At 40.3% G+C, this 26,962-nt stretch overlaps 3 protein-coding genes across 3 annotated transcripts; 2 read left to right on the top strand and 1 right to left on the bottom strand.

Moving 5' to 3' along the window:
* Positions 1 to 11,106: 11,106 nt before the first annotated feature.
* On the bottom strand, positions 11,107 to 15,854 carry fbxl15 (F-box and leucine-rich repeat protein 15). The gene is made up of 4 exons (XM_079577324.1): positions 15,722 to 15,854; positions 14,591 to 14,750; positions 13,097 to 13,599; positions 11,107 to 11,330 (listed from the first exon to the last, which is right to left on the bottom strand). Exons 1-4 carry the CDS (start codon positions 15,745 to 15,747, stop codon positions 11,141 to 11,143), a joined length of 879 nt encoding a protein of 292 aa, XP_079433450.1. The 5' UTR covers positions 15,748 to 15,854; the 3' UTR covers positions 11,107 to 11,140.
* Positions 15,855 to 16,775: 921 nt separating this feature from the next.
* On the top strand, positions 16,776 to 22,403 carry gpx9 (glutathione peroxidase 9; the record flags this gene model as incomplete). Its single annotated transcript, XM_079577300.1, has 5 exons — positions 16,776 to 16,913; positions 18,532 to 18,625; positions 18,709 to 18,839; positions 19,797 to 19,927; positions 22,190 to 22,403. 5 exons carry the CDS (start codon positions 16,776 to 16,778, stop codon positions 22,248 to 22,250), a joined length of 555 nt encoding a protein of 184 aa, XP_079433426.1. The 3' UTR covers positions 22,251 to 22,403.
* A 706-nt stretch (positions 22,404 to 23,109) lies between these two features.
* ndufb8 (NADH:ubiquinone oxidoreductase subunit B8) lies at positions 23,110 to 25,864 on the top strand. Its single transcript, XM_079577299.1, has 5 exons — positions 23,110 to 23,255; positions 23,478 to 23,604; positions 23,736 to 23,835; positions 25,343 to 25,498; positions 25,711 to 25,864. The coding sequence occupies exons 1-5, from the start codon at positions 23,165 to 23,167 to the stop codon at positions 25,801 to 25,803; spliced, it is 567 nt and encodes a 188-aa protein (XP_079433425.1). The 5' UTR covers positions 23,110 to 23,164; the 3' UTR covers positions 25,804 to 25,864.
* The last annotated feature ends 1,098 nt before the right edge of the window (positions 25,865 to 26,962 follow it).

Raw genomic sequence — 26,962 nt, 5'->3', positions numbered from 1 at the left:
TCTTCATGTATTTCTGAGCCACCGCAGCCGTTTCTGTTCATCAGCTTCAATTAACCGTTTAGGGGAGGCCCGGATAGAAGGTTTATGCACAACTCCAGCCTCTGGAGGGTCCTACACCTTGATGTTCGGGAGCACCACCGATTATAGCAGCTGTTCTCTTAATCTGATGTATTTGTCTGGCAGAGACCGTCCTTATTGGTAAATGGCAATGGACTCAACTTATATAGCGCTTTTCCACCTACATTAGGCACTCAAAGCGCTTTACAGCAAGTAAAGTATTGTGCCTTTATCTGCACAAACCCATGTGAGTTTTGAATCATCCACAAATCTCTTATCTGTATGATGATTAAGCTTAATCTTTCATGAAATGTCGAAGGTTTTCATACCTAGACCAAGGCATTCAACTATTTCACGCTTTTTATCAGCAGAGAGATCCTTTTTCTTTCCCTTATTGCTTGAAAATAGTGGTCTGCTTAATAATGGTTAATGTCCTTTTTCAGTAGTTTTCCCTTAACTGGGCTTAACCTGACCTGTTTTTTTTATTCCATTACTGTAAAAAGTCATGTATGGGACGGACAAACGGATAAAGGAAAATCGTGGTCGTCTTATTTTCCTCCCACCCAGCGTGAGCCGTCCCGACCTCACATCGACTGCACAAAGCTCCTTTTGTTTTGGCCTAAACCTTATCTGCCCTCCCCAAATATGTGAGACATGCCTCGGAACAAAGACGGGTCTCAGGTCCCGGGACGGTCCGAGTCTAAGTCCAGGTCTAAGTCTAAGTCCACGGGGTCAGGGCGGGGGGGGATCTGTCAGCGCCGGTAGATTGCCCTGTGTTTTCTTAATCGACAGAGTGGGTGGGTTTTGATCGGGGGGGGGACGCGCAGCTGGCACACGGAGAGACCACCCCTGAGGCAGGTGAGGGGCAGGTTACCGGGGGAGTGGCGGGACGGGTGGTTTCGCCCGTGTGTGGGAAAGACGAGAGGAGAGTCTGGGGTCAGACGCAGGGGAGGGGGGATAACAGGGACCAGGATGTGGTCATTATGCAGTAAAAAGCAAAAGAGTCTTTCAGAGCGTAAGTCACGACAGTTTGATCAAACAAGTGACTTTTTTCATTTCTTTTCTGTGAACAAACAAAACAAAACAAGGCATGTTTATTTATAGCGCGCATTTCATACACAAGTGAACTCAGTGGCCTGGTGGGTCCTGGCGGATCCTCCAAGTTATTTTTAAAGGAATGTTTTCTTTTACCACCCGCCAAAACCAAATCCATTCTCTCCTCTTTGCCATTGTCGTCACTTTTTATTTCCCTTATGTGTTTTTGTCACTTTTTTATGGCACTTTTGTTACTTTTTTGCTGGATTATTGTCACTTTTTTGCTGGATTATTGTCACTTTTTTGTTGCTGTTTTGTCACATTTTCTGCCGCTCTTTTGTCACTTTTTTGCTGAATTTTTGTCTTTTTTTTGCTGGATTATTGTCACTTTTTTGCTTGATTTATGTCGCTTTTTTGCTTTATTTTTGTCACTTTTTTGCTGTATTTTTGTCCCTATTTTTGTTGCTGTTTTGTCACTTTTTTGTTTCTGTTTCGTCACATTTTCTGCCGCTCTTTTGTCACTTTTTTGCTGGATTTTTGTCTTTTTTTTTGCTGGATTGTTGTCACTTTTGTCAATTTACATCCTCATTTTCTTCTCGTTTTTTGTCGCTATTTTGAAGAAGCTTCTAGATTTGGACAATTTGGAGAACAGGAGAAAACATGTTCAGGTTGGAGTTAAAAGGTTAATAGATTTTTAGATCTTTGTTGTTTGCCATCAAAATTCTCTTCGAGGCAAGAGCTGTATTTGGCCCCAGGGACTGATGGTACCTGACCTCAGGGAAGCAGGAGGAAGCGGCTGGGGTGAGGGAAGTCTAGCCCCGTCCTGTCAATAATATTAGTAATAACAATAATGCATTGGTTTTATATAGCACTTTTCTGGACACTCAAAGACGCTTTATATTGCATTATTCATTCACTCCATACTTGGTGGTGGTAAGCTACAATTGTAGCCACAGCTGTCCTGGGGTAGACTGGAAGCAAGGCAACCCGTCTGCACCATCGGCCCCTCCGACCACCACCAACCACTCACTCGCCGGGCTTCCTGGTGTTTCCCAAAAGGTCTCCCATCCAGGAGCTGACCAGGCCCTTCCTGCTGAGCTTCTGAGATCTGACGGGATCAGGCAGAGCAAAAGAGGTGTGACCATATCCTCCTCGTTCGAGGGGGGGATCATGACGGATTTACAGACTCCTTCTCCCCAGCTCTGACGAAGCATGTTCCTAAAAAGGGCATAAGGGCGGGATCTTCACTGTAGACTCCGCCCTTGCGTGACGTGTAGCTCGTGCAGCTCCAATGCTAACAAGGATTGTTAGCATTAATGTTTCTAAAGTCCAATGCTTTTCAATGGGGGACTAGTGGCGACATGGAGGTACTACAGAAAAAAAAGCAGAGCAGTCAGCGGCCATTGGGTGTGACTTGTCGATGACAGTAATAAGTCACAGGTGAGAAGATTTGTCCCTGTCCTGTTACCGTACGGGTGATAAACTTGGGCATGATCTTGTTTCTGAAGCACTTATTTTAAATAATTTGTATTTTACTTTTTGTATTAGTGTCAATTTTTCTCTCATCCTTATTTTCATTATTCATACTTGGCCGACATATAACACTCACATTTAAAGCATTTGCTCACATGTCATTAAACAAATATTCACAGTTTCATTATGCTATGGGAAAAGCTCATAACTGAATCACACTTTAGAGACATTTCCTTTGACATTTTGAACAGAATCTGCACATTTTGAGGTTCCTGAAGTAGAGAATGAGGGCAAAATTAAAGACATTTTTATTGAAACATTATAATTAGACTTTTTGAGGCTTTAGCTCTCTTTGCACCTCGTCATGTAAAAAGGTTTACTAAAGTTAATACAAGTGCTTTGTCTTCCAGGTCGTGTGTGTGTCAGATACAGTGTGTTTGGCCAAAACATATGACAATGATTAATTGCGATTAATATAATAAATCACCCCCTTCTGGAGCCGCCACCTTAACGTGGTGGAGGGGTTTGAGCGCCTGAATGATCCTGGAGCTCTGTTGTCGGGGGCTTCGTGGCCCTGGTAGGGTCTCCCATGGCAAACAGGTCCTAGGTGACGGGTCAGACAAAGAGCGAGACCAACAGGCCCGGTCAGAACCATGAGGCCGTCCTTCTGTGGACCCACCACCTGCAGGGGGCGCCATAAGGGGCTGGTGTGATGTGATTTGGGCAGCTCGGACGGCTGCCTCTACGACCCGGAAACGGACAAGTGGAAGAAAATGGATGGATAATTAATCGCAATTATTATTATTTTTTATTATTAATTGTGAATTAAAGCTTTAATAATTTTTTTTCTACAATTATAATATTTGACCAGACTTTTCCTCAAGAGACAAAATCAATCATCTTCTTATACATTACATAAAACACAAAGTGGTTTACATTAATAATAAATCTGGGTTATCCTGCTGGAGTGTAAAGTGCGCCCTCTTCTGGACAACGACAGTAGTGCACACGTGGCCTCAATCTCCAAAACCAACAAAATACACCTTTATTTCAGGACTAGTTTAGGCTGAGCTGCACATTTTAATCCCTAAAATGAAATTAAAATTGTATAAAAGTATAAAGTCCAATATTTTTACCATTAAACTCTTACTTTTAATAACTCTAATCGAACAGTCCCTTCGCTAAAAAGCCACTCACTTAATAACCCAATCTCGCAGCGCAGGAATGAGCCTCTATGAGTGGTTGTTATAAATGCTCTTTACGGGCCGCTGGTTCGGACGCTGGCGTATCGACAGGAAGACGGATTCCGGCTCTGGTCTGGGCCGGGCCCCGGACTCTCTCACTGTGAGGCCCCGTCGCGGAGCAGAGCTGCCGTCCCGTTCAGATCAATGCTAATGGAGAGCGGTGATGGATGAGGCTTCAGGCCCAGTTTACCCGCGCACAAGTGGAGAGGAGTACGGACTGTGACTTACTTTGGTAATGACATAATAGGAGCGCAGACTCTGATCAGGGGGCGGCAGCAACTTTGGCGCAATTCGGCCGATTCCATTTCAGACTCAGGTTTTTTCTTCTATTCACTTGGAAGATGTTTAAAAGTCTGAATAAAATTGAATCAGAATTTTTTCATTCATTGGCCAAGCTAGGTTTTAATTATTAGGATTATTAACCTCTTAACCCCCACCATAAAACTCCTAACTTACAGCCTATAGCAGGGGTAGGCAACGTCAGGCCCGGGGGCCAAATTCGGTCCTCCAGCATAAAACCTTTACCCCAAGAGAATTTTGAAGAAACATTTATTCATAAATTAGAGACCAAATGCGTGAAAAGGACAAAAAATGTGGAAAATACTGTCAATATTTTCACATTTCCCAGCAAAACACCGCATTAGGTCATATATTATGAGCAAAACTTATATTTGTAGAAAAAAGGTGCTTTACTTTGGGCTACAGTTGTGAGTTTTGGCCCTTGGTGTTTTGGCAATGAAGAAAATCGACCCTCCATGACACAAACTTGCCTACCCAGGCCAGTGCAGTGGTTCCCAGTGGGGTCCGGGGCCTCAGATGCACTGCAGGGGGCCCCCCAAAGGTTGTCTTTAAGACAAGTGCATGAAAATATACATTTTGAAAGGAACAACACATTTTAAAACAGTATTAAGCCCAAAGTCATAGCCAGATGTTGCTTTTCATGTAATTTTAGCTGTAAAATAACAACAAATTCCTTTGAATAAAGTAAATTATTATTATTGGGGGCCTTGAGAGAATTTCCGATCGATTGGGGGCCGCGATGTCCTGGACTTTGGGAATGGCTGGGCCAGTGAAATGCCTCATTTGAAAGCTAAGACCTACAAAACTGATGTAAACATTTTTGCCGCATTGTTGCCGTGTTTATGTCAAATTTATTTCATCTCATTTTTGCAACATTTTAGGCACTTCTTTTGTTGTGCTTTGTTGCTTTTTCATCAATTTGTTTTTGCTTTTTCATCACATTTTTCCATCCATCCATTTTCTTCCGCTTTATCCGGGGCCGGGTCGCGGGTGCAGCAGCCTCAGCAGAGATGCCCAGACTTCCCGATCCACGCACACCTCCTCCAGCTGTTCTGACCCCGAGGCGACACCAGGCCAGCTCGGAGACATAGTCCCACCAGCGTGTCCTGGGTCGTCCACGAGGCCTTGTCCCACAAGGACATGCCTGGAACCAGTGTTAAATTTGTCGACTAAAATATTTAGTCTTAATTTTAGTCAAAGCGATATTTATGACGACTAAAATGTGACTAAATCTAAATTAAAAGTTTTTCATGAGACTAAAACTATGACTAAAATGTCCAGATATTTTAGTCGACTAAAATAAGACTAAATAAAAATGAAAAGGAGAGACTAAAATCATCCAAACTTCCACTGACCGTCTGAAAGAGCCTCATATTATTTAAATTCTCTGCCAAAGGAGCAGCTCCATGAAGCAGAGGAACAACATTAAATATGATTATATTGAATATTCTAAATGCTAAGTCAACAAAATTTGTCTTAAATTTAGTCGACTACATTTTTTTTACTAAATCTCGACTAAAATTGAAATAGAGACTAAATTAAAATATATTGTCAAAATGAACACTGCCTGGAACACCTCCCGCGGGAGCCGGCCAGGATGTATCCGGAACAGATGCCTGAGCCACCTCAGCTGCTCCTTTGGACGTGAAGGAGCAGCGACTCTACTCCGAGCTCCTCCCGGGTAACTGAGCTCCAGCCACCCTGGGAAGGAAACTCATTTCGGCCGCTTGTATCCGCGATCTTGTCCTTTCGGTCATTACTCGATCGGTAAATCGAGAGCTTTGCCCCGACTCAGCTCCCTCTTCACCACGACAGCCCGATCCGTCTGTCGATCTCAGGCTCCATCCGTCTCTCACTCGTGAACACGACCCCGAGATACTTGAACTCCTCCAGACCGACCTGAAGAGGGGAAGCACCTTTTTCCAGTGTTGCTTTTTTTAAAAATGTTAAGGCCTTTTCTGTTGCTTTTTCATCACTTTTTTTGTTGCTTTTCATAATTTTTTGTTGTGTTTTCGTCACTTTTTTGTTGCTTTTTCATTTATTTATTTGTTTGATCGGGACAACACACATTAATGAACGATCATAGATTCATCACTTTTTGGTCACGTTTTTGTTCGCCATTTTATTGTGTTATTGCTTTTCCGACATGTTGTTGTTGCATTTTTGTTGAGTTTTCATTCCTTTTTTGTTGCTTTTTTGTCACGTTTTTGTTTTTACAGCCTGTTGGCCTGTGCAAGGCCTCATTCAAAAGCTCAGACCTGGAAATATGTGTAAGATCCGTGTGAGAAAAACACAGTTTTAGGTGTTGGATGTCAGGTAACTTATTTAGTGACTTCCAACTTAAATGCACCGCGTGACCAAGACAAAGTCACACGCTCTGATATTTTCTTGTAGCACCTTTAGCTTTGATTACAGCTCACATTGTTTCATTAAGCTTCTGCAATGTCAAAACATCCAGTGTTGCATTCACGTTTCACCAAGATCTTGTATCGATGATGGGAGAGTGTGACCACCTTCTCCAGCACATCCCAAAGTTTAACATGTGTTTGGAAATGTGACAAATTTGTAGACTTAAAACAAACAAAAAGCCGGCCTGTAAACATTTATGCTTGATTAATTGAAAATATAGACTCACAACTTCCAAAGAACATCATTAACAATATTTTTTATTATTTTTTTCTTCATTCTTAACATATTGCAGCTGTAACTTGTAACATCAGTGGTTTAGAAAGAGGAGAAAGTGCCTGATTAGTTTTCAACAGCTCCCAAATGTGGTGTAACGCTGCCACCTGCTGACCACACACCAGAATGCACGGAAGGAAGAGAAAAATGTACTTCATTCAGAAACATCTTTTTAGGGTAAAACCAGTGCTTAATTTGATCCCCCGTTTGGGGGAACACATTCCCCCAATTCAATTTTTTTCAGGGTAAAGGATCCGGGAAATACTTCGGAGGATCCGGCAAAAGATGTATCTGATATAATGGTGTCTAATGAGAGTGTTCCGGCAAATGTTTTGGCCTGTTCCCCCAATCCATCACATCAGACCAAAAGTGTTCCTGAAAATACTAATTTACAAATTAAGCACTGGGTAAAACACATTAATTTACCAGTGTTAAGTGAACGTTTTCAAGACAAAATGGTGTCAAAAAATATGAATACAAAGGTGCATTGATTGATAAAAAAAAAAGAAGAAGAAGAAGAAGAATGGTTACTTATCCTTTCTAGAGTTTCAATACACTACAGTAGCAAAGACCTGGACTCCATAATGAACGACTTATTGAACTGATGTCCAAAACAGGAGCTAGAAATGTAAAAAAAATAACATGGTACTGTAGGCAAAGGGTAAGGCTCCGATACTAGTATGATATTGGACAAAAGGTACAAATAAAGCAGGTACCAAAAAAAAAAAGTATCTTTTATAGACCAAGTTTTGACATTTGTTGGGTCCAGGGACAGCGTTGAAAGATAAAAAAAATGCTACAAGTTTACCCTCTTACCCCCTACCTTAAAGGGACAGGCCACCGTTTTTCCACAGAGATATGTTCTTACCTGAGCTTAGACGAGTTGATGTGTACCTGTCTGGTCTTTACGCGTGCGATCAGTCATGAAAGAAGACCAAGATGTTGTTAGCCTTTAGCCTAGTCTTTCACCCACTTTGTCGAGCTTTTCCGTCACAAAGGCCAGAGCCAAATCGATCTGACCAGGTATACGTGCGTTTCCAATGACATCACACGTATTTCCTGTGGCCATTTTGAATACCGAAGTAGAATTCTGCAGTACATGTAACGGGGTGAAAAAGAAAGACAGTGGCATCTTTATGTACTCGTAATCAGTGCTCAAGAAGATAAGAGTAGTTTGTCATGTCAACAGAGTCTCAGTCTGGGTCAGTGTTCAAGCTGCTCAAGAAGTTAGCATGCTACCGGTTAGCAACAGGGGTTGATGTGACGTGAACAGACTCTGGCCTCTGATTGGCAACAAGAGAGTGGACAGTCCTCACTATTGACACGCAGGTCATACGGATTTAATATTTCACATCACACCGCTGATTTAAAAGGGGATTTTGCCGATATTAGCATTTAGCCGCTGTTAGCGCACCTTTAGCTGCTGTTTGCGTAAAATTCACATGTAGTTTACCTTCAAGTGCTCCTAAGGTGTTATTACGCCTCACAATATAGTTCCCCTTTTTTATCCGGCTAAAAAAATCTGTATGTTTATTTTGCATGACTGAGGGCACGCGTTAAGACCAGACAGGTACGCATCAACTCGTCTAAGCCCAGGTAAGAACATATCTCAGTATGGAAACTCAAAGTGGAACGAACCCTAAAGGACCAGTTTATACAGAAATGGAGAGGAGAATGTGGCACTATGTCGTCTTGTGATGTTTGTGTGGAATTTAAGAGCGTATTTGAATTAGAAAAGTATGGAAACAATCGGAAACAATCGACGGGCAAAAGTAGTGGGTTCATACAAAGGCATTGATAGAAAATGTCGTTATTGTAATCTCTGTAATGATAATGTTGTCGGCGATGAGTTTCATTTACTGTTTGAATCTTCAAATGCGGAAGCTGTCACTATTAGAGAAAAATATTTGCCAAAATTTTATGTAAGACACCCTTCAATGTTTAAATTTATTTCACTTATGCAAAATCAAAGTCAAAATGTAATCAGTAAATTCGGTACCTTTTTGAAAAAGGTTCTTCCTCTGTTAAAATGATATTTGTTATTACTTTGTTCTGTTTTGTTTTGTTTTTGTGAACTTGTCCTCATGGGCATGGTCGTGAGCACTGAGAAAAAAAAAAAAAACAGTGGCCTGCTCCTTTAACTGAGCACATCTTTCTTCATCACTTTTTTTCCCTTTGCTTTTTGACGCCTTTTTGTCACGTATCTTTTTAGTTGCGTTTTCGTCTGCTTTTTTTATTGTGCTAGTGTTGCTTTTCCGGCACATTTTTGGAAAAAATGTGATGAGCTGGGGATAAAGAGGTTAAAAGAACTAGTCGTTCATGGACTAAAATGACGCTATTCTTCTGTTTTATGGTTCTATACGACAAATATTTTAGAAAAGGTATCGAAAAAAGTATCGTTCAGGTATCGGTATCGAAAACCAAGTATCAGTATCAGGGGGAAAAGTAACCTAGTAAAGAGTAGGTCAGTTCCACTTTACAATAAACAGGGCAAATCGATTTGTGCGGTAATGCTGATATATTTGAGTATTGCGGGTTAAGATTAAGCATTGCAATACTTTCCTTTGAATACATTTAAAAAGAAAGCACAAGGAAAGTTTGTAACAGCTACAAACCAGTGTTGATCTGGTGATATATTTGGAAAAGTGCTTCGATATAAAGGGGAAGAATACTGCACTTTATTTGAACTGCCAATGAGTGGAGCTCAGTTACATGCATGAGGATATTCAAGTATTGCGATAATTGATAAAATACTTACTCAAATTTCTATATTGATATACGTTGGTTCAGTGAGGAAGGAAAGTTATTTTGACATCTTGGAGAGGTTAAAGCGATTCCTATTCCTATGAAGCGCATTTTCAAAGTTAAGACGAGTGAGTGATGAAAGTACAAGAACATATTTAAAAACGCTTAAAAAAAATCAGGTGAAAATAAGATTCTTCGGATGCATTTGGCACATTCATGCAAAAATAAATTATCCAAACACAAAAATCGCATTGTAAACAATACTTCAAATTGAAATTGGCAAAAAAAAAAGGCAAAGTGCTTTGGTAAAACTCGTCCCTCCTGGTTTAAGACATCAGAGACCGTGCGGAGTCTGTGAGGGTCGTGCGGGAAAAGTTCATGGCTTTTTCCAACTTTTGTGGACGGTGCTGACGATTTCCTACAAAAAAACAGAGTCCGGCGGTGTCTGTGTGAAGCTGCGCAGAAGCCGTGGAATAAAAAGCTGGAGGCGGAAAGAAACGGTGTGTTAGGGCTCAATGCACGAGTCTTTTGAAGTTTAAAGGGATGTTTCAGGATTTTTGACATAGGGCCTCACTTCCTAGTTATCCAGAGTGTTGCTGATTTCTGGAGATATTTTTTTTTGTAATTCAAGCAGTTCTTATGTTTGAAGAGTTTCGTGGCGCTAGGCTAGTGCAAGGCTAGCGTGTTTCTATGGTATCAGCTAGCCTGCATTAAAAACAGTGTGACCCACTCCACCATATAAATGTCTGTGTCGATGTTTCCATTTAAAATAACTTATCTTTGAGCAGCATCAGCTTCGTGGTTGTATAAGCTACGCGGCGGCGGAGTGATCTGCTAGAAAATAGTCCCTCAAAATGCGATCATTCATGTGATGTAGGTCAGTTATATTCCCAAAAATATTAGTCTTTTGACTAAAATGTAATTTAATTTTAGTCTAGTTTTAGTCGACTAAAATTGCATGTCAATGTAGTCGACTAAATTTAAGACTAATTTAGTCGACTTTGCATTTATAATATTCATTATAATCATATTTAATCTTGTTCCGCTGCTTCATGGAGCTGCTCCTCATGAACAAAGCTCTGAGCTGATCCTTTGGAAGTGAATTTACATGATATGAGGCTCTTTCAGACGGTCAATAGAAGTTTGGCTGATATTAGTCTCTCCTTTTCATTTTTATTTAGTCTTATTTTAGTCGACTAAAATATCTGGACATTTTAGTCATAGTTTTAGTCTCATGAGAAACTTTTAATTTAGTTTTAGTCGTCAAAAATATCACTTTGACTAAAATTAAGACTAAGTATTTTAGTTGACGAAATGAACACTGCTGTGGAGCGGGTCAGACTGTTTTTAATGCAGGCTAGCTGATACCATAGAAATGCGCTAGCCTTGCACTAGCCTAGCTCCACGAAACTCTTCAAATATAAGAACTGCAGGAATTACAAAAAAATATATCTCCAGAAATCAGCAACACTCTGGATAACTAGGAAATGAGGCCCTATGTCAAAAATCCTGAAATATCCCTTTGACCTTATGAGTAACAACAGAGGAAAATATGACAGATTCTGACACTGGGTAACCCTCTGACCTGTGCATGTGCCTGTGCTTCATATCTGGAGGTTGATGATGGGAGCGAAGCCCAGCACGTCCTGCAGCAGCACTAGCGCCCTCTGCAGGGGCGGCTCCACGTCGATGTCCACCGCCCTCTTCCTCAGAGGCTCCAGGCTGTGCTCCGACACGTTGTGACAGTGGTTCACTCGGAGAGACTGCAGGCGTGGGCAGTACTCCGCCAGCGTCCTGCGGGACAGAGAGCCGGTCAGGACGAACACAGAGGACTTTTTTTGGGTATGTGGATCAAGGAATATAGGAACTTTTTGGCTACGTTATTCGGCATTCGTAAAATCTAAGCAAGAGACGATTTACTGCCGTTTTTTGTTAATTAAAGCTTTGCATTGTAGATTCAAAATATGCATCAAAAAGTGTATTTGTATAAAATCATTATGGCAACTGTGGTGACATTCGAAAGCATATTTTTATTTAGTTTTAGTCAGGATTTAGTCAAATAATTCACTACAATTTAAGTCTAGACGACTAAAATGTAAATTCAGTCGACTAAGTTATCTAAGATTAATTTAGTCAACTTTGTATTTATAATACTTTTTATAATCATATTTAATCAAGGTCCCCTGCTTCATGTTTAAACAATAATATTGAGTATAATGCAAATACTGTAGGCAATAAAAAGAAATTGAAATGTTTCGAACTTTTGGCATTCAATATAACACCTTATACCAAACAAAGTGCAAACTAGAAGGGCAGAAATATTCTAGGACATTCTATCCATCTGTGCTTCTCAACCTTTTTACATAACTTATCACTCATCGCTCTTACCAGGTTCTGTGTTTGAACTAGGCCTGTCACGATTTTTTAAATAGTCAGTAACACTAATATTGCCATTTCATCTACATTATTCTAGTTAAATATTTCCTTACAACTCAATTCTGAGTTCAATTAAACCTGGTTAGAATAAAATATATATTAAATGTATGCATTCAGATGTATTACTCGGAGTAGCCATATGTTTTGTTTTTTCCTTTCCTTTTCAAATATATCCTCCTGTACACTGTTGACTCTTTGTCAAACCACTGCAGCATTTCTCTGGCTTTTGACCAGTGCGGACCAGTAACACGTAGACCTATCGCGCTTGTATTTGGATAGAGGCTAAAGCGGTCGGGTTCCTCTCGCTCTCACGTTGGACATACCTGCAGTTGCATTCATGTTGTTATTCTCTCAGTGATGAGTTTGTTTGGCTGGAATTCCAAGTGTTTTCACACGAGTCCCTCTTGCTCTTGCCCTCTTGCTCCACTTATTGCTGTTTATTTATGTTACGGTAAAGTATGTGTGGAGAGAGGGGGCGGAGTTAACTGAACCGAAGCGTTGTGTCTTCCGGGTTTGAAAAATACCTCCAGAAAACACTTATATTTATCACAAAAATAAGTGCTACATAGTGGTAGAGGTACAATATATCATATAAATTGCCTATACTTAACTTTGAAATGGCTAAAATAGCATGATACAGATCCTTTAAAGGGGCTGGAAGCAAGTTCGCCATTTTATACTCACTACTGCCACCTCAGGCCATATGTGTAACTGCACCTTCTATATTAAGCTCGTGCATTACGGCAATTCGGGCCGAAGAGACACATTTTTGAGTGACCGTACAGGATTTTAGAGGCAGTTGTGGTGAACAGGTCTGAGCTCATTCTACACATTAGGACATGGCTGGAACATGTAGGGGGAGGAAAATACAAATAAAAAAATAATAATTTTAACATTTTTAAACTCCTTATAGTCCCTTTAAGCACACGCAGCACATGCATTTATCGATACTTTGAGCGATAAGTCGATATATTCTCGCGGCAGGCCGAGACACAGGAGAATTTGCACACAGAAAGACCTTCTTACTGTGAGGTAAAAGTATAAATCGCTCCTCCATCGTGTTACACACAGTAAATGATGATATCTTGAGGCAGGAGGACACATATATCACAGCCGGCTCTCACCTGATGGAGTGGTCATTGACGCGGAGGCAGCCCGTCAGGTCCAGCCGCTCCAGCCCCCTGCAGTTTTTGGCCACCGCCTCCACCGCCTCGTCTGTGATGTTGGCATTCACCGCCAGCGAAACGCTCTTCAGATTCACACACTTCTTGGCCAGATAGCAGACGGCCTCGTCCTTCAGCTGCCTGCACGCCGTGAGGTCTACGGACTGCAGCTCGCCGCAGTGATCCGCCAGGCTGCGCAGAGACAGGCTGTCCACCCACTCGCAGTGCGCCAGGCCCAGGTGCGTCAGGTGGGTGCAGGTGAGCGAGACGGCCACCAGGGAGCGCCGCGTCAGGCCGGTGCAGCCCCGCAGCTCCACGCTCTGCAGCTGCCGGTTCTGCCCGATGACGGGGAGCAGCTCGGAGTCAGTGACCCAGTCCGAGCAGCTGTGGAGGGACAGCGACTGCAGCACCCTGTTGTCCTTCAGCATGGAGCAGAAGGCCTCTCTGGTGACGCACGGCCCGAGCTGGAAAACACCAGAAGGGTTGGAAAATGTAGGATCATGGGAAACTTTGAAGGCGAGACACTGCAGGATGGATGAGAGATTAGAGATATCAATCAAATTATCAAAATATAAGAAAAAAATAATTTCTGTCAAGTTTTTTATATTAAAAAAAGGAATTTTACGCATATTAATTGCCAAAATCTAAATAATGGATAAAGCCAGTTTAAATGTGTGGTTTTATTTTGTTGTTATATTAGCTACAAAGGTTTTTATTCTTGTTTAGTTTATAATTAAGAACAAATAACAAATTTTGCCTTCAAAGCTCAACACATCAGGCTAGAAATCAGATATTACCGCAGGGTAACACTTTTTTAAAGGAAGAGGCCACCATTTTTCCATACTGAGATATTTTCTTGTCTGAGCTTAGACGAGTTGATGCGTACCTGTCTGGTCGTTGTGCGTGCCCTCAGTCACGCACAACGACCAAAGATGTTGTTAGGATTTAGCCTCTCCCAGTCTATTGCTAAAGCTCCAAACCAAGCTCTTCCACTGGCACGCAACCCAACTTTACACATCTTTGTAATGATACTCTCTCATATATGAAGATTTTGGAAGGTTCTGAAAACAAAAGGCTCTGAAAACTATCAATATTTGCTCAAAATACAATATATTTGTAACTGTATAATTGCATTGTACAATATTATACCCCCTGGCATACTCTGTGTACACGTTGTATACTTTTCAATGCAATAAATAAATAAAAACAAAAAAAGACTACTAGTTATAGACATGCGCTAGCCTAGCACTAGCCTAGCACCACTAAACTCTTCAAATACTGCATGAATTGAAAAAAAAAAATCAACAACACACTGGATAACTAGGAAATTAGGCCCTATGTCAAAAATGATGCCAAACATGTCAATATTTGTGAATAAATATGTGTGTAAAAAACAAGGGAGCACATAAGCAAAATTGACTTATTAATGTTGTACAGAGCGAGTTTGTTCCGCACCGGAGAGAGGTTGAAGCTCCTGCAGTTGGCGAGGTAGACCTGGATGAGGCTGTGGAACTGTTTGGACACTCTCTGCAGTCGCACCACAGTCTGCAGCGGGACAAGGGAGAGGATACGGGGCACCAACACGTCCTCCCACGGCAGGTCCAGCAGCTGACACCTGACAGAGAGGCAGGCATTGGAGCAGGGCATATTGATACAAATTCAACACAAACATTGAGGTTGAGATGTGGAAGGCACTAACAGAGTCACCTATGTCTAAAGTTGCCCATATCTAACTGCTGAGGAGTTATGTAAACAAGACTGATGAGACAGACATTTTCTCTGAGAGTATAAAGGTCAGAGCAGTGTGGGAAATGCATCAAGCTGTATTAAGTGACCTCTAAAATAGCAAGTCCTAACTTCTATGAACCACTGAAGATTCAACATTGCGTATGATGTAACCTTTTCACCCCAAGTGACATTTATAAAATATCAGACCTTCAAAGTGGAACCTTATAAGTCCTTCAAGTGCCTAGATCAAGATCAAATCAGGACTAAACCAAATGCAGATGACCCTGACTTGCACCTGGAGAGGCCAGAGAACAATAATTTGAGAACCACTGCCTTTGAAAACTAAAATTGAAATGATAAATTAACACCTTTATTATAGTTTGGCTTATTACTATTGATGGTAAACTACTGTATAACAAGGAAAGAATTTACATTAGCAGTAATGTGCATCTATGATATTATTATATGTGTAATAAATGCCTTGTAGTAAGTAATATAGCTAAAACATTAATTATATTTAACTGATATTAACTCCAAGGTTAAAATTAATTCATTGTTGCTTTCTTGAAGAGCACTTTGGCTGCATAAGTACATTAATTAAATTGTAATAAACATGCAAATTCACATAGATGGGTAAAATGCACTTTAAAAGAGCATAACCTGTGTTACTAATAACCTACTGCTCCTCATCAGCCTTAGCTTATGCAGAAGAGCTGAGTTGTGAATAATTTCATTTATAGCTATCCAGGCTGCTGCAGCTATCAGTGTCAGAGGCTGCTGTTAGCACAGAAGCTAACCAACATTTCCAACATCCGCCCGCTTTTCTCAATCAAACTGCAAACGAAAAATGTCACTTACTCTCCTTGACACGCTTCTTTATCCATTTTACCTTGAGGATACTACCCAAAGTTGACAGGGACGCGTTACGCTTCACATAGCTAACAAAATGACACATAAACCGCTAGCATTATACGATGGAGCCTGACCAGCGGAGTTCAGAGCGCGCAGGACAGGCGACAATTTCCGACAAATAGTTGAAATAAAAATAGTATTCGTTGGATGTAGCTATCTGTACTTTTCAGCAATAACCATTATTCATACTTAAGTATTTTTTTAACCAAAGTAGTAAACGTCTGCCCAAACATCAAATGTGAAAAGGTGCGAAAAGAAACAAAAGCTTTCCGTTAAGTTGACATTTTCTCGAAGTGTATTTGAACTATGCACGATCGTTCTTCCGGGTTGAGGTAAACAACTGTATTAAATTATTATTACGAGCATAACATTATTTAAAAAGTAGTTTGCCGCTGTAATTACAAGATAAATATTATATATTACACTCGCACTGACATATATTGCAATTTATAATAAAAAATATCATTATATTGTAAATTTACTACCAATGTATTATATTACAATTTTCATAATCAATTTAAGCGGTTGTGTAATAACAGCTTTTACGTCTGCCAATGCTATTAAGATGCTACTTACATTTTTATGTCAATATTGTACATTTTGTATGACTGTGTCGACTTTTGACTTGAACCATGTGCTTCCCTTACATTTTTTTCATTATGTTTTTAACTTTAATCACAGATGTTACTTTTATTAAATTATTCAATATTGTTACATTTTTGTGAAGCCCTATATTTAATCAAACATGCTACAAATGTGGATCCTCATATAAACAGTACTAAAGGGACACTGTTTTACTTTTTACATTCTGTTTCCTCTAATTGTATGTGCCTCCATGTTCTTTTATGAACCTGTCAGTTGACCACTGCCTCGGACACAAAGAGTTCATTCATGCTGAAAACTGCTGACCTGTCGCTTTGAGTGAGTGAATGACACCGGGCCACGGACAGGCTTCTCTCTTCTCTCTCGACACTCGCCTGTGCGATTACGAGCCGAAATTATGGAGGGTAATTATAAGTGTATTTATGATTTCTGTGCAGAGACGCTGGACGGACGGACTGTTTCTCTGTCAGAGTTCAAGGGCAAAGTCATCCTCGTCGTGAATGTGGCCAGTTTCTGAGGGTCAACCATCGAGGAGGTAAAAATTGAGATTATTTTGTGGGATAAAGGTGATGGATGGTGTTTTAAAGATACATACTGTTCATTTTCGTAATAGATTGTGTGTAATATTATCGCTGGAATCATATCTTCATGTTAGAGAAGTTGTTTTTATTCTATTTTGTTTTATTAAAAACACATGGTACCTTCAAAGTCCCCAATGTTGACAAGCTCTCTGTTACATCAGTCTTCTCCAATCTTAAATCCTTTGTGAACTTATAGAAATAGGAGCCTGCTTTGAGAATACAGAGGGCTCACTACAATTAGTTTAGTTTCCTCATAACTTTAATGTATTTTCCCTGAATGTTGGCAGGTTGTGTATAACATGTTTATAACTATGTCAGTTTGTGCACAAGAGTGTTAATAAATGTAGTAGGGCTGGGTACCGTTAAACTATACCAGGTAGGTATCGGGATGGAAAACGTTTAGGTACTGGAATTGAAAAAAAAAAAGTATCGGGGGGGAAAATGTATCTTTAGTGGCCAGGTTCTGATGCTGTGGGTCCAGGGACAGCATTAGGTTGTTTCAGCTCAAATAAATGATACAAATTGAACCTGTTATCTGCCAGCTTAGGGTTAGGTTCAGAATAAGGTTTATCATTATGCATATCCAAATCTCAAAGCGTATTGACAGGAAAGCTTACAGTCTACAGGTACAGTATATGCCAGTGTGACACCTCATTTGAAAGCCAAGACCTTCTAGTTCCTACTCTGTGTAAGATCTGTGTGAGTAAAACACAACTTACATGACATTTGTTGTTCATAACCCTAATCCTAACCCTAACCCTAACCCTAGACACCTGATCAGTTGGTTATCTTGGGATGGCAAGTAACAGGTTAAAATGGTCTTTTATCGATCAAATCAAAATTATTATTCTGTTTTATGGTTCTATATGAGAATTATTATAGTGTAGGCATCGACAAAAGTATTTTTAGCTAAGTATATCTTGCCCTGAGGAAGGCCTAGAGCCGAAGTGCGTTGATTTTATCTCATCTAGCCATGTATTAAGAAAGGCTTTTTATTATCTCTACTTTTGGAGTGCCTCAGTTTGTTTGATTTTATTATCGAAAAAAAGTATTGCTGCTTGAAAACCTAGTATTGCTAAAGTACCGGTACCGAAACAAATGTAACGACACCTAGCCCTATTCATTATTGGGCTGAAAGATATATCGTTATCATATCAATCAATCTGGCATAAATATCCCTAATTCATGAGTAACTAATTTAGCTTGGAGAGCTGCAGATCGCTCACACACTACTAACCTTAACACATACTGATTGGAGACCTGTGTGTTAACTCTGATTTAACAAGGACAGAATACAGATAAAAAAAAATTATCATCAGTAGTACCGGGAAAACAAAATCTGTTTTCGTACTTATTATGATACCAGAGCGATACTGTAATCGATAACCAGAAAACAATAACATCCAAGTAACTCCCTTTAATGCTATCCCTGGACCCAACATGCATCAAAAGATTTTCTGTACCTGCTCTCTTTTATTTTTTGTCATGCCTAAACCGTTTTTATACCATACTGGTATTGTTTAATGACACCCAGCCCTAATCATCCGCCATTGTATGTATTTCCCGTGTCAGTATCCTCGACTGAATGCACTGATGGAGACGTTTGGACACCTCAACTTCACCGTCCTGGCGTTCTGCTGCAACCAGTTTGGACTCCAGTCTCCAGGTCGGTTTGATTCTGTAGCCTCTAAGCCAAAGCCAGGTGCTTTTCTCTTTTGTTTCATATGTTGCGTTGTTTGTCTGTGGCAGAGGTGAACCACGAGACGCTGAACGTCCTGAAGTACGTCCGACCCGGAGGAGGATTCGTGCCAAAGTTTCCCATTTTAGGTCGAATCGAAGTCAACGGGTTAAACGAAGAGCCTCTGTTCGTTTACCTCAAGGTGTATTTACTATTTTATATACTTCAACTACTACTGCTACTATAGATTCAGACGGAATCTCGTCATAGAAGGGGGCGTGGCTTCGCCAAGGGGGGAAATAGACTATTTTGGGAAACACAATTTTTCACTCTTTTTAGCCATTTTCTGGTGGAATATGAACTTATTTATCACACATACATAAAGTCAAGTGTAAATCGGGCCCATGTGGATATTTTCTCACAGCAGATTGTTCAGTAGAAGTGGAAAAAACGGCAGTTGTAGCTAGCGCTAGCTAACCATTAGCATTAGCCCGATTCTAACATGTAGCATCAGGTTAGCATTCCCCGTTATTTATGTATTTATGGGCTGTTCAACCACTTTGCTCCTCTCCATGTCTTTGTATCTTTATTTAGTAGAAAACTATATTCATAATTTAGCATTTGTTAAAGTCGTTTTTGAATAATTTCTGTTTTCAAACATATGGGCGGCAAATGCTGAAATATGAATATAGTTTTCTACTAAATAAAGATACAAAGACATGGGGAGGAGCAAAGTGGTTCAACAGCCCTTAAATGCATAAATAACGGAGAATGCTAACTTGATGCTTCATGTTGGCATCGGGCTAGTGCTAATGTTTGCTAGCGCTAGCTACAACGGCTGTTTTTTCACTTGTACTGAACAATCTGCTGTGAGAAAATATCCATATGAGCCCGTTTTACACTTGACTTTATTTATGTGTGATGAATAAGTTCATATTCCACCAGAAAATGGCAAAAAGAGTGGAAAATTGTGTTTCTCTAATATTCTATTTTCCCCCTCGGCGAAGCCACGCCCCTTTCTATGACGAGATGCCGTCTGTATCTATACTATGTTATTTTACTTTTACTAACCAAAAAGGCATGGTATTTCTACTGCATTTCGAACAATGTAACAGAAGCCTTTTGCAGTTCTTTACAGGCGTTTCTCTTTTCCCCCCAGGAGTCTCTTCCTTTTGTAAACCCGGTGATTGGGGACATTAAGAAGTTTTACTGGTCTCCGATCAAAGTGAACGACATTCGCTGGAACTTTGAGAAGTTTCTGGTGGCGGCAGATGGCGTTCCCTTCAGGAGGTGGGTCTGTGGCTGCGACTCGCTGCACTCACACGGGGTGTTTCCAGATGAGTTTATACACAACGCGGCCACACAACAGTTCACAGACTTGGCAGCAGTCGGTTTTTCAGAACTCATTTCCACATCCAAGTTTATTGCCTTGTTGGAAGATTTGTGGCAGAATTTTGATTTTGTCATTTAGTAATCCTGGGAATTTGCTGTTCGTATAAACCAAAATATTATTATGACCTTGGTAAAGATCTAGGACTGATCTCATGTAGTTTCGTTCTCCTCACTCATTTGGTCATTTTCAGGTTTTTCTTCATTGTTTGTCTGAAACTCCAGCATAAAAGGTGCTTTATTAATACATTTGAGTTAAGTCAAACTAGAAATCTACTTGTGTTTGCCTCGTTGGCAAGTGTTAATGTCAAGCCCTGGTTAAAGGGGCTAGATGCAAGTTAGTCATTTTATGCTCACTACTGCCCCCTCAGGTCATACGTGTAACTGCAGCTTCTATATTAAACTCGTGCATAACGGCACTTCAGACCCGAAGTAACACCTTTTGGAGTAACAGTGCAGGATTTTAGAGGCAGTTGTGGTGAACAGGTCTGGGCTCATTCTACACATTAGGACATGGCTGGAACATGTAGAGGGAGGAAAATACTTAATTTTAACATTTTTAAACTCTATATAGTCCCTTTAAGGTTAATCCAATCCAACTTTATTTCTATTGCACATTTAAAAACAAGAGTTTCCAAATTGCTGCACAAGAAAATATCATTAAACCAGAAGCAATATATAATAATTAATAACAATAAACACATCAAATATCAAAATTCACTAAAAACAAAATAAAATAAAAGAAGAAGAGACTTAATTTATATAGAACCTTTCACAGATAAAATCACAAAGTGCTTCACAAGACATCAAAAACATTTTGCATAAAAGACACACAACACAATAAAAAGCAGCTCTTAAGTTGAACTTAAAGGGACTATAGAGAGTTTAAAATTTTTTAAAATTAAGTATTTTCCTACATGTTCCAGCCATGTCCTAATGTGTAGAATGAGCTCAGACCTGTTCACCACAACTGCCTCTAAAATCCTTCAGGTCTGAAGTGCCGTCATGCACGAGCTTAATATAGAAGGTGCAGTTACACGTATGACCTGAGGTGGCAGTAGTGAGTATAAAATGACCAACTTGCATCTAGCTCCTTTAAACTTCCTGTTGGCCAGTGTAGGGCAAAGACTTCCTGTCCACATTGTAATGTAAATTGAACATAAAAAAACGATTTGATGCAAGGTGGTCAATTTAAGTTTTGGCAGAAATTGACCACCTTTTTAGCTCGAAAGGTTTCCTGCTTTGTCTCTTTCCTCTGCAGGGGCGGATCTAGAAAAAATATTACATGGTGGCAAGCAAGGTACGCAAGTTTTGGTTTGCTTTGTAAACTTTTTTTTTTTGGGAGCCACGGGAATTGGCAACTGGCTCCTTATGTAGCTTTAAGTTTAGCTATTTAAAGGCACACTGTGTAACATTTTGGACTATACTGTTGCCATTAGTACAAAACATGACCAGCTCAACACAGAACATGCTATTTTTGCAGCGGGTAATCAAAGAATGGATTTGGATGGGAATCTAAACTATTTAAATCTCAAATTGTGCTGGTTTTAGTCACATCTCCATGGAGACAAGCTGGAGACGTCCCCACTCCTGGTAAAGTTACAGTCATGTCTTAGGAGAGCTGAGCCGCTCACAGCAAAAGCTCATGTTTGTTTGTACATTTATGAGGTATTTTTCAATGATGAAATATCTGTCATAAAATAAATGCTTGTATTTCAATTTTATTTATTGGATAAAATTCTATACAGTGTTGCTTTAAGTTCTTTGTCCTGTCAAAAACTACTAACTTTTGTGAGCCTCTGTAAGCACTCAAGTAGCTTCTAGAGCAGATGTGACACATCGCATGACATCAGTGGGGTGGCCAGACCTTTACTAGGGGTGGCCACCCCTCCAGATCCGCCCCTGTTCCTCTGTTTGATGAAATGTTTGCAAATCTGAAGTTAAATATGTGTCGATTTCTTTCTGTGTTTGTGGCATTGAACTCTATTGTTTAGGCATTAAAATGTCATTGAATTTGCCTCTGCCTGTACAAACCCTGTATATCTTTATTTCACTGAAACACAGCTTATTCTCCAGAGGAATAAAACACAGACCGGAAACAGTCTTTACCCTCCACTGACACCTGGAAGTTGTCACATGGACTTCTGATTTCTTTCCCTCCAGGTATGACCTCCACTGCCCCATAGAGACCGTGGAGAGGGACATTGCTAAACTGTTGGCCTGAACCCGCTTCGGTCCGGACCCGGTGGCCGAGTGACGATCCCTCGGTAAAAGCACAAACCTGCAGCTGAGACGGATCTGAAGGAGAGGAGCCGGATCAGAGCTTTGGTGCATTCGCTCTGAGACGAGCTCCTCCAGCCACGCGGAGTTTAAGACACGGCAGCAATAAATATATACAAGATCAAATCAACAGAGTGTTTGATTGTTTTATCAGTATTCTACAATAATGAAGTAATATTACAATAGACTTCTTTAAAAAGAGAAGGTAAAGCTAATTCACATGTAATAGAAATAAGTATTGATTTTGATAGTATTTTGTAACGTAAATTATGATAAAGATATTCCGTTATTGTTTAGTTTAGTTTATTTGAGCAAGATTTCAAGATATATCAGCTAGACAAAACGTGTATTGTGTAAGTAAAATTAAATTCATTAACTTATACATTTACTAACCCGTCTTCTTGGAAAAAAAAAAAATGGAAATAGTGATGAAAACGGGACGCAAATAAGGATGGAAGTGCAATAAAAAATTACCAAAAAGCAAAAAAAAAAAAAAAAAAATTAAGAAAAGGAAAAAAAAAACCGTTTACATTACATTTACATAAACCTAAAAAAAAAACGTGACAAAAAAAAGTGAAAAATGTAAGAAAAAAAAATATATATATATATATGACAAGAAATTCTAGTATCTCAGTATTCTAGGTCTTAGCTTTCAAATCAGGCATTACTCTAACCTATTCGCTGTAACCTCCAGTCAAGAAGCTTTTAGATTTGAGTAAAGCTGAACTGGAGAAAATCGGTTTAGGTTCAGTCATTTTTATTTTCATCAACACTAACACTAGAGGGCGCACCAACCGTAAACGTAGGAAGCGTCCGGCGCATGCGCAGTGGCACGTCAGCCAGCCAGCCGCTGTAAACATGGCTGGTGTAGGTTTCCGAAGGTGGGCCCAAGCGCTCACAAAAAGCAAAGGAACCGGCATTTCGGGGCTTCTGTCGGGATGTCGAGCAGGTGGGTAATTCTGCGACCTTTTGGAGAGTGTGTGGTTGTACGTTTATTGCAAATATCGGTCGGATTTTAGCGCTGAAGCTTGTCATGTTTAGTAACCTTGAGGTGCTAACGTTAGCCACTGCTAGCTGCCCTGTTTGGCCCCTCTACTGTCATTCATTTCACAAAGCTCGTGTTTTTGTTATTGCATGCTGTTAATCTTTGCAATAATGTGTGTTTTTTTAGCCTCTACTCCGCCCAAGGGCAGTCTGCCTGGGCCATTTCCGACAACCCCAGAGGAGAGGGCTGCAGCAGCGAAAAAGTACAACATAAGAGTGGAGGACTACGAGCCCTATCCAGACCACGGAGAGGGGTAGGTCTGACAACTTCATGGAGAGTCTACTTGTTGTAATGGAGTATGCATTACACAGTAGGGGAATAGTTTGAAGCCTGGAGGAAAGACACCAGTGTTTTATCACTAAACTTGTTTCATTCTGTTCATAGTTTTGGTGACTATCCAAAGCTGCCAGACAGATCTCAACACGAGAGAGACCCCTGGTATAAGTGGGACCATCCAGACCTGAGGAGGAACTGGGGAGAACCGGTAAGAAACTGGCAGAACTGTCATCACAGAGCCATCAGTTTGGTGTTGCAAGTTATTTTGTATGGTTCACCCTTATTGTGCTCTGGAACAATGTGTTTCTGCCCATGGTTGCCAGTATAAATTGCCAGCTTCAGTGATGTTAGGATAAAAATCTGCCATTTGGGGAACCAACAAACCCCTTGCCACCCGCCTTAACCAAGTACATTTGCTCCAGTTCAGCCTTACCCAAATCTAAAAGCTTAATACAGCCTATAGGCCAGAATTACACCTCATTTGAAAAGCTAAACTGATCTAATCTGATGTTTTTCCTCGTGTTATCATCACTTTTTTCACATACTTTTTCCATCTTGCTTTCAGTTGGGTTTTGTGACATTTTTGTCGAGTTTGTCACTTTTTTTGCTTCACTTTCATCATTTTCGTTCCGTTTTTTTGGGGGGCTTTATTTGCCCCTTTTTTGATCCTCCTTTTGTTGCATTATTATTGAGTTGGTCACATTCTTGCCACTTTATTTGCTTTTGAGTTTTTGCAACTTGTGCTGCTCTTTGATCGCTTTTTTCGTCACATTTTTGTTACTTTTTGCTGCACTTTCATCGATTTTGACGCTTTTTTGTTGTGGTTTTCTTGCTTTCTTCTCATTTTTGTCCCGCTTTTAATGTTGTTGTTTTTTTTTCAAGAAGAAAATGTGCTCTGGTCGGGTGGGGGTTAAGAGGTTAACATTTACAACAACAACAAAAAAGATAAAGATGTGAACTACAGGGTCTCTCTACTGGTAAATAAATTAAACATGCAATACTTTTTATGTGAACGGTAATTCCAGTATTTTACATTTTATAACTTCCTTAAAGGAATAGGCCACAGTTTTTACATACTGAGATGTTCTTACCTGAGCGTAAACACAGCACAGACGGCGTTAGCATTTAGCCTCTCCTCCTCTATAGCTCCAAACCAGGTGAAGATAGAAGCTACCAAGCTCTTCCACGTTTTCCCTATTTAAATATGGTTACGTGAAGTGTTACACGATAAAGTATAGTTACACAAAATGAAACAATGTGGATTTTCTAAGCAGATGAAAAGGGGAACTATATTGTAAGGCGTAATAATACCAGGAGGAGTTCGGTGTCCAGTAAAGTGAAGATATTACTGCGCAGATTTTTATCCGCTTAGAAAATCCACATTGTTTCATTTTGTTTAACTATACTTTAACCATATTTAAATAGGGAAAACGTGGTAGCTTCTATAATCACCTTGTTTGGAGCTATAGAGGAGGAGAGGCTAAATGCTAACGCCGTCTGTGCTGTGTTTACGTGACTGAGGACACGCGTGAAGACCAGGCAGGTACAAATGAACTCGTCTAAGCTCTGGTAAGAACATATCTCAGTATGGAAAAACGGTGGCCTATTCCTTTAAGTATATAATTATTGAATGTACCCCCCGTTCCAGAATTGGACGACACAATCCTGTGCTCTGATTGTGTCTAATACCAGATTGTGTGTTGGTGTCCTTCCAGATGCACTGGGATTTTGACATGTACATCCGTAACCGCGTGGACACCTCCCCCAGCCCCGTGGCCTGGCACTCCATGTGCAAACAGCTCTTCGGCTTCATCGGCTTCATGCTCTTCATGTTCTTCCTCGGGGAGAAGTTTCCATCTTATCAACCTGTGGTGAGAGACCGGGGGTTTTCAAATCACTGACATCTATTTTTTTTGTTCTGACTGAAATTTATACAGTTTTAATCATGATTTTCCTAATTTTGTGCCATTTATTTCCCACACATATAGTATTAAGTCTTGTCTCACATTTTCCCGTTCAGTACATGTGCGTGGTCCAGGCGTGGAAAACTGGAACAAAACACTTTTTTTTTTTCATATTGCAGGGCCCAAAACAGTATCCCTACAACAACCTGTACTTGGAGAGAGGAGGAGACCCCGAAAAGGCCCCGGAGGAAGTCAAAAACTACGAAATCTAAAGTTTTAACCTACTTCTGCCTCATCTGTGTATATATCTCTGTTAAAATAAAGACTAATGTAACGATCTATGTATGGCTCCTGTATGATTTGTTAACTATAGAGCTTGGATTTACTTTACAAGGTGTGGTTAGTGCTCTCACCTCACGGCTGGTTTGATCCACTCTTTTATCCACAGGGCAGGTTCTGAAAAATGTATCATGAAATCTCTGGGACCTTCCTTGTTAGATAACGGTCAAACAGGGATTTGAAAGTTCATGAAAGAAGACGAGCTGTGAACATCTCTTGGAGACCTTCCAGCGTAATCCTCTTTACACGTTAATCTGAACATTTGCCATAGAGTCGAATGTTACTATGTTTTGCTTGCGAAGAAGTCATATTCGAGGAGACTTTGGGGAGAAATATGTGTAACTACTGTGTTATTTGGAAGGACAGGGTAATTTGTTCTCTGCATTTGACCCATCCTTAAAGGGGCTAGATGCAAGTTTGCCATTTTACACTCAATACTGCCACCTCAGGTCATACGTTTAACTGCAGCTTCTATATTAAGCTCGTGCATAACGGCAATTCGGACCCGAAGTAACACCGTCTTTAGTGACAGTGCAGGATTTTAGAGGCAGTTGTGGTGAACAGGTCTGGGCTCATTCTACACTTTAGGAAATGGCTGGAACATGTAGGGGGAGGAAAATACATAATTGTAACATGTTTAAACTCTGTATAGTCCCTTTAATGCCGCTGTGAGCTTTTCACTGCACGACCCTCTCACCAGAAAACCTACAAAACAATTGATCCTGGAGCGTTGTAGAGACCACCGTGATCGAAGGTAAAAGCGCCATGCTGACCACTCATACAGCTGCTGGGTCACTACAAGGTCAAATGCAACAAACAGCTTTTTTCCCCACATAAAAGTTGCATAATGCACCTTTAATACTTAGATACTTTTTACGTTGATTGTCATATTTCTGTGTAAATCCGGTGTAAAATTACAAAAATGTAGACTGCACTTGTTGGAAAACCTGATATAAACGTATTTACCAATAATCAGGAACTCAAGAACCCCTTTGGCAAATACGCAGGAGCAGATGGTTGTATGACACACATGTGTATTGTGTGTATGAACTGGCGTTTTAAATCTTTATGTTATTTTAGGAGGAAAAACAG

This window comes from Gobius niger (genome assembly GCF_951799975.1).
Source record: "Gobius niger genome assembly, chromosome: 19".
Lineage (NCBI taxonomy): Eukaryota > Metazoa > Chordata > Actinopteri > Gobiiformes > Gobiidae > Gobius > Gobius niger.
Note: the sequence above shows the minus strand (reverse complement) of the source record. Positions and strands in the feature narration are given on the sequence as shown.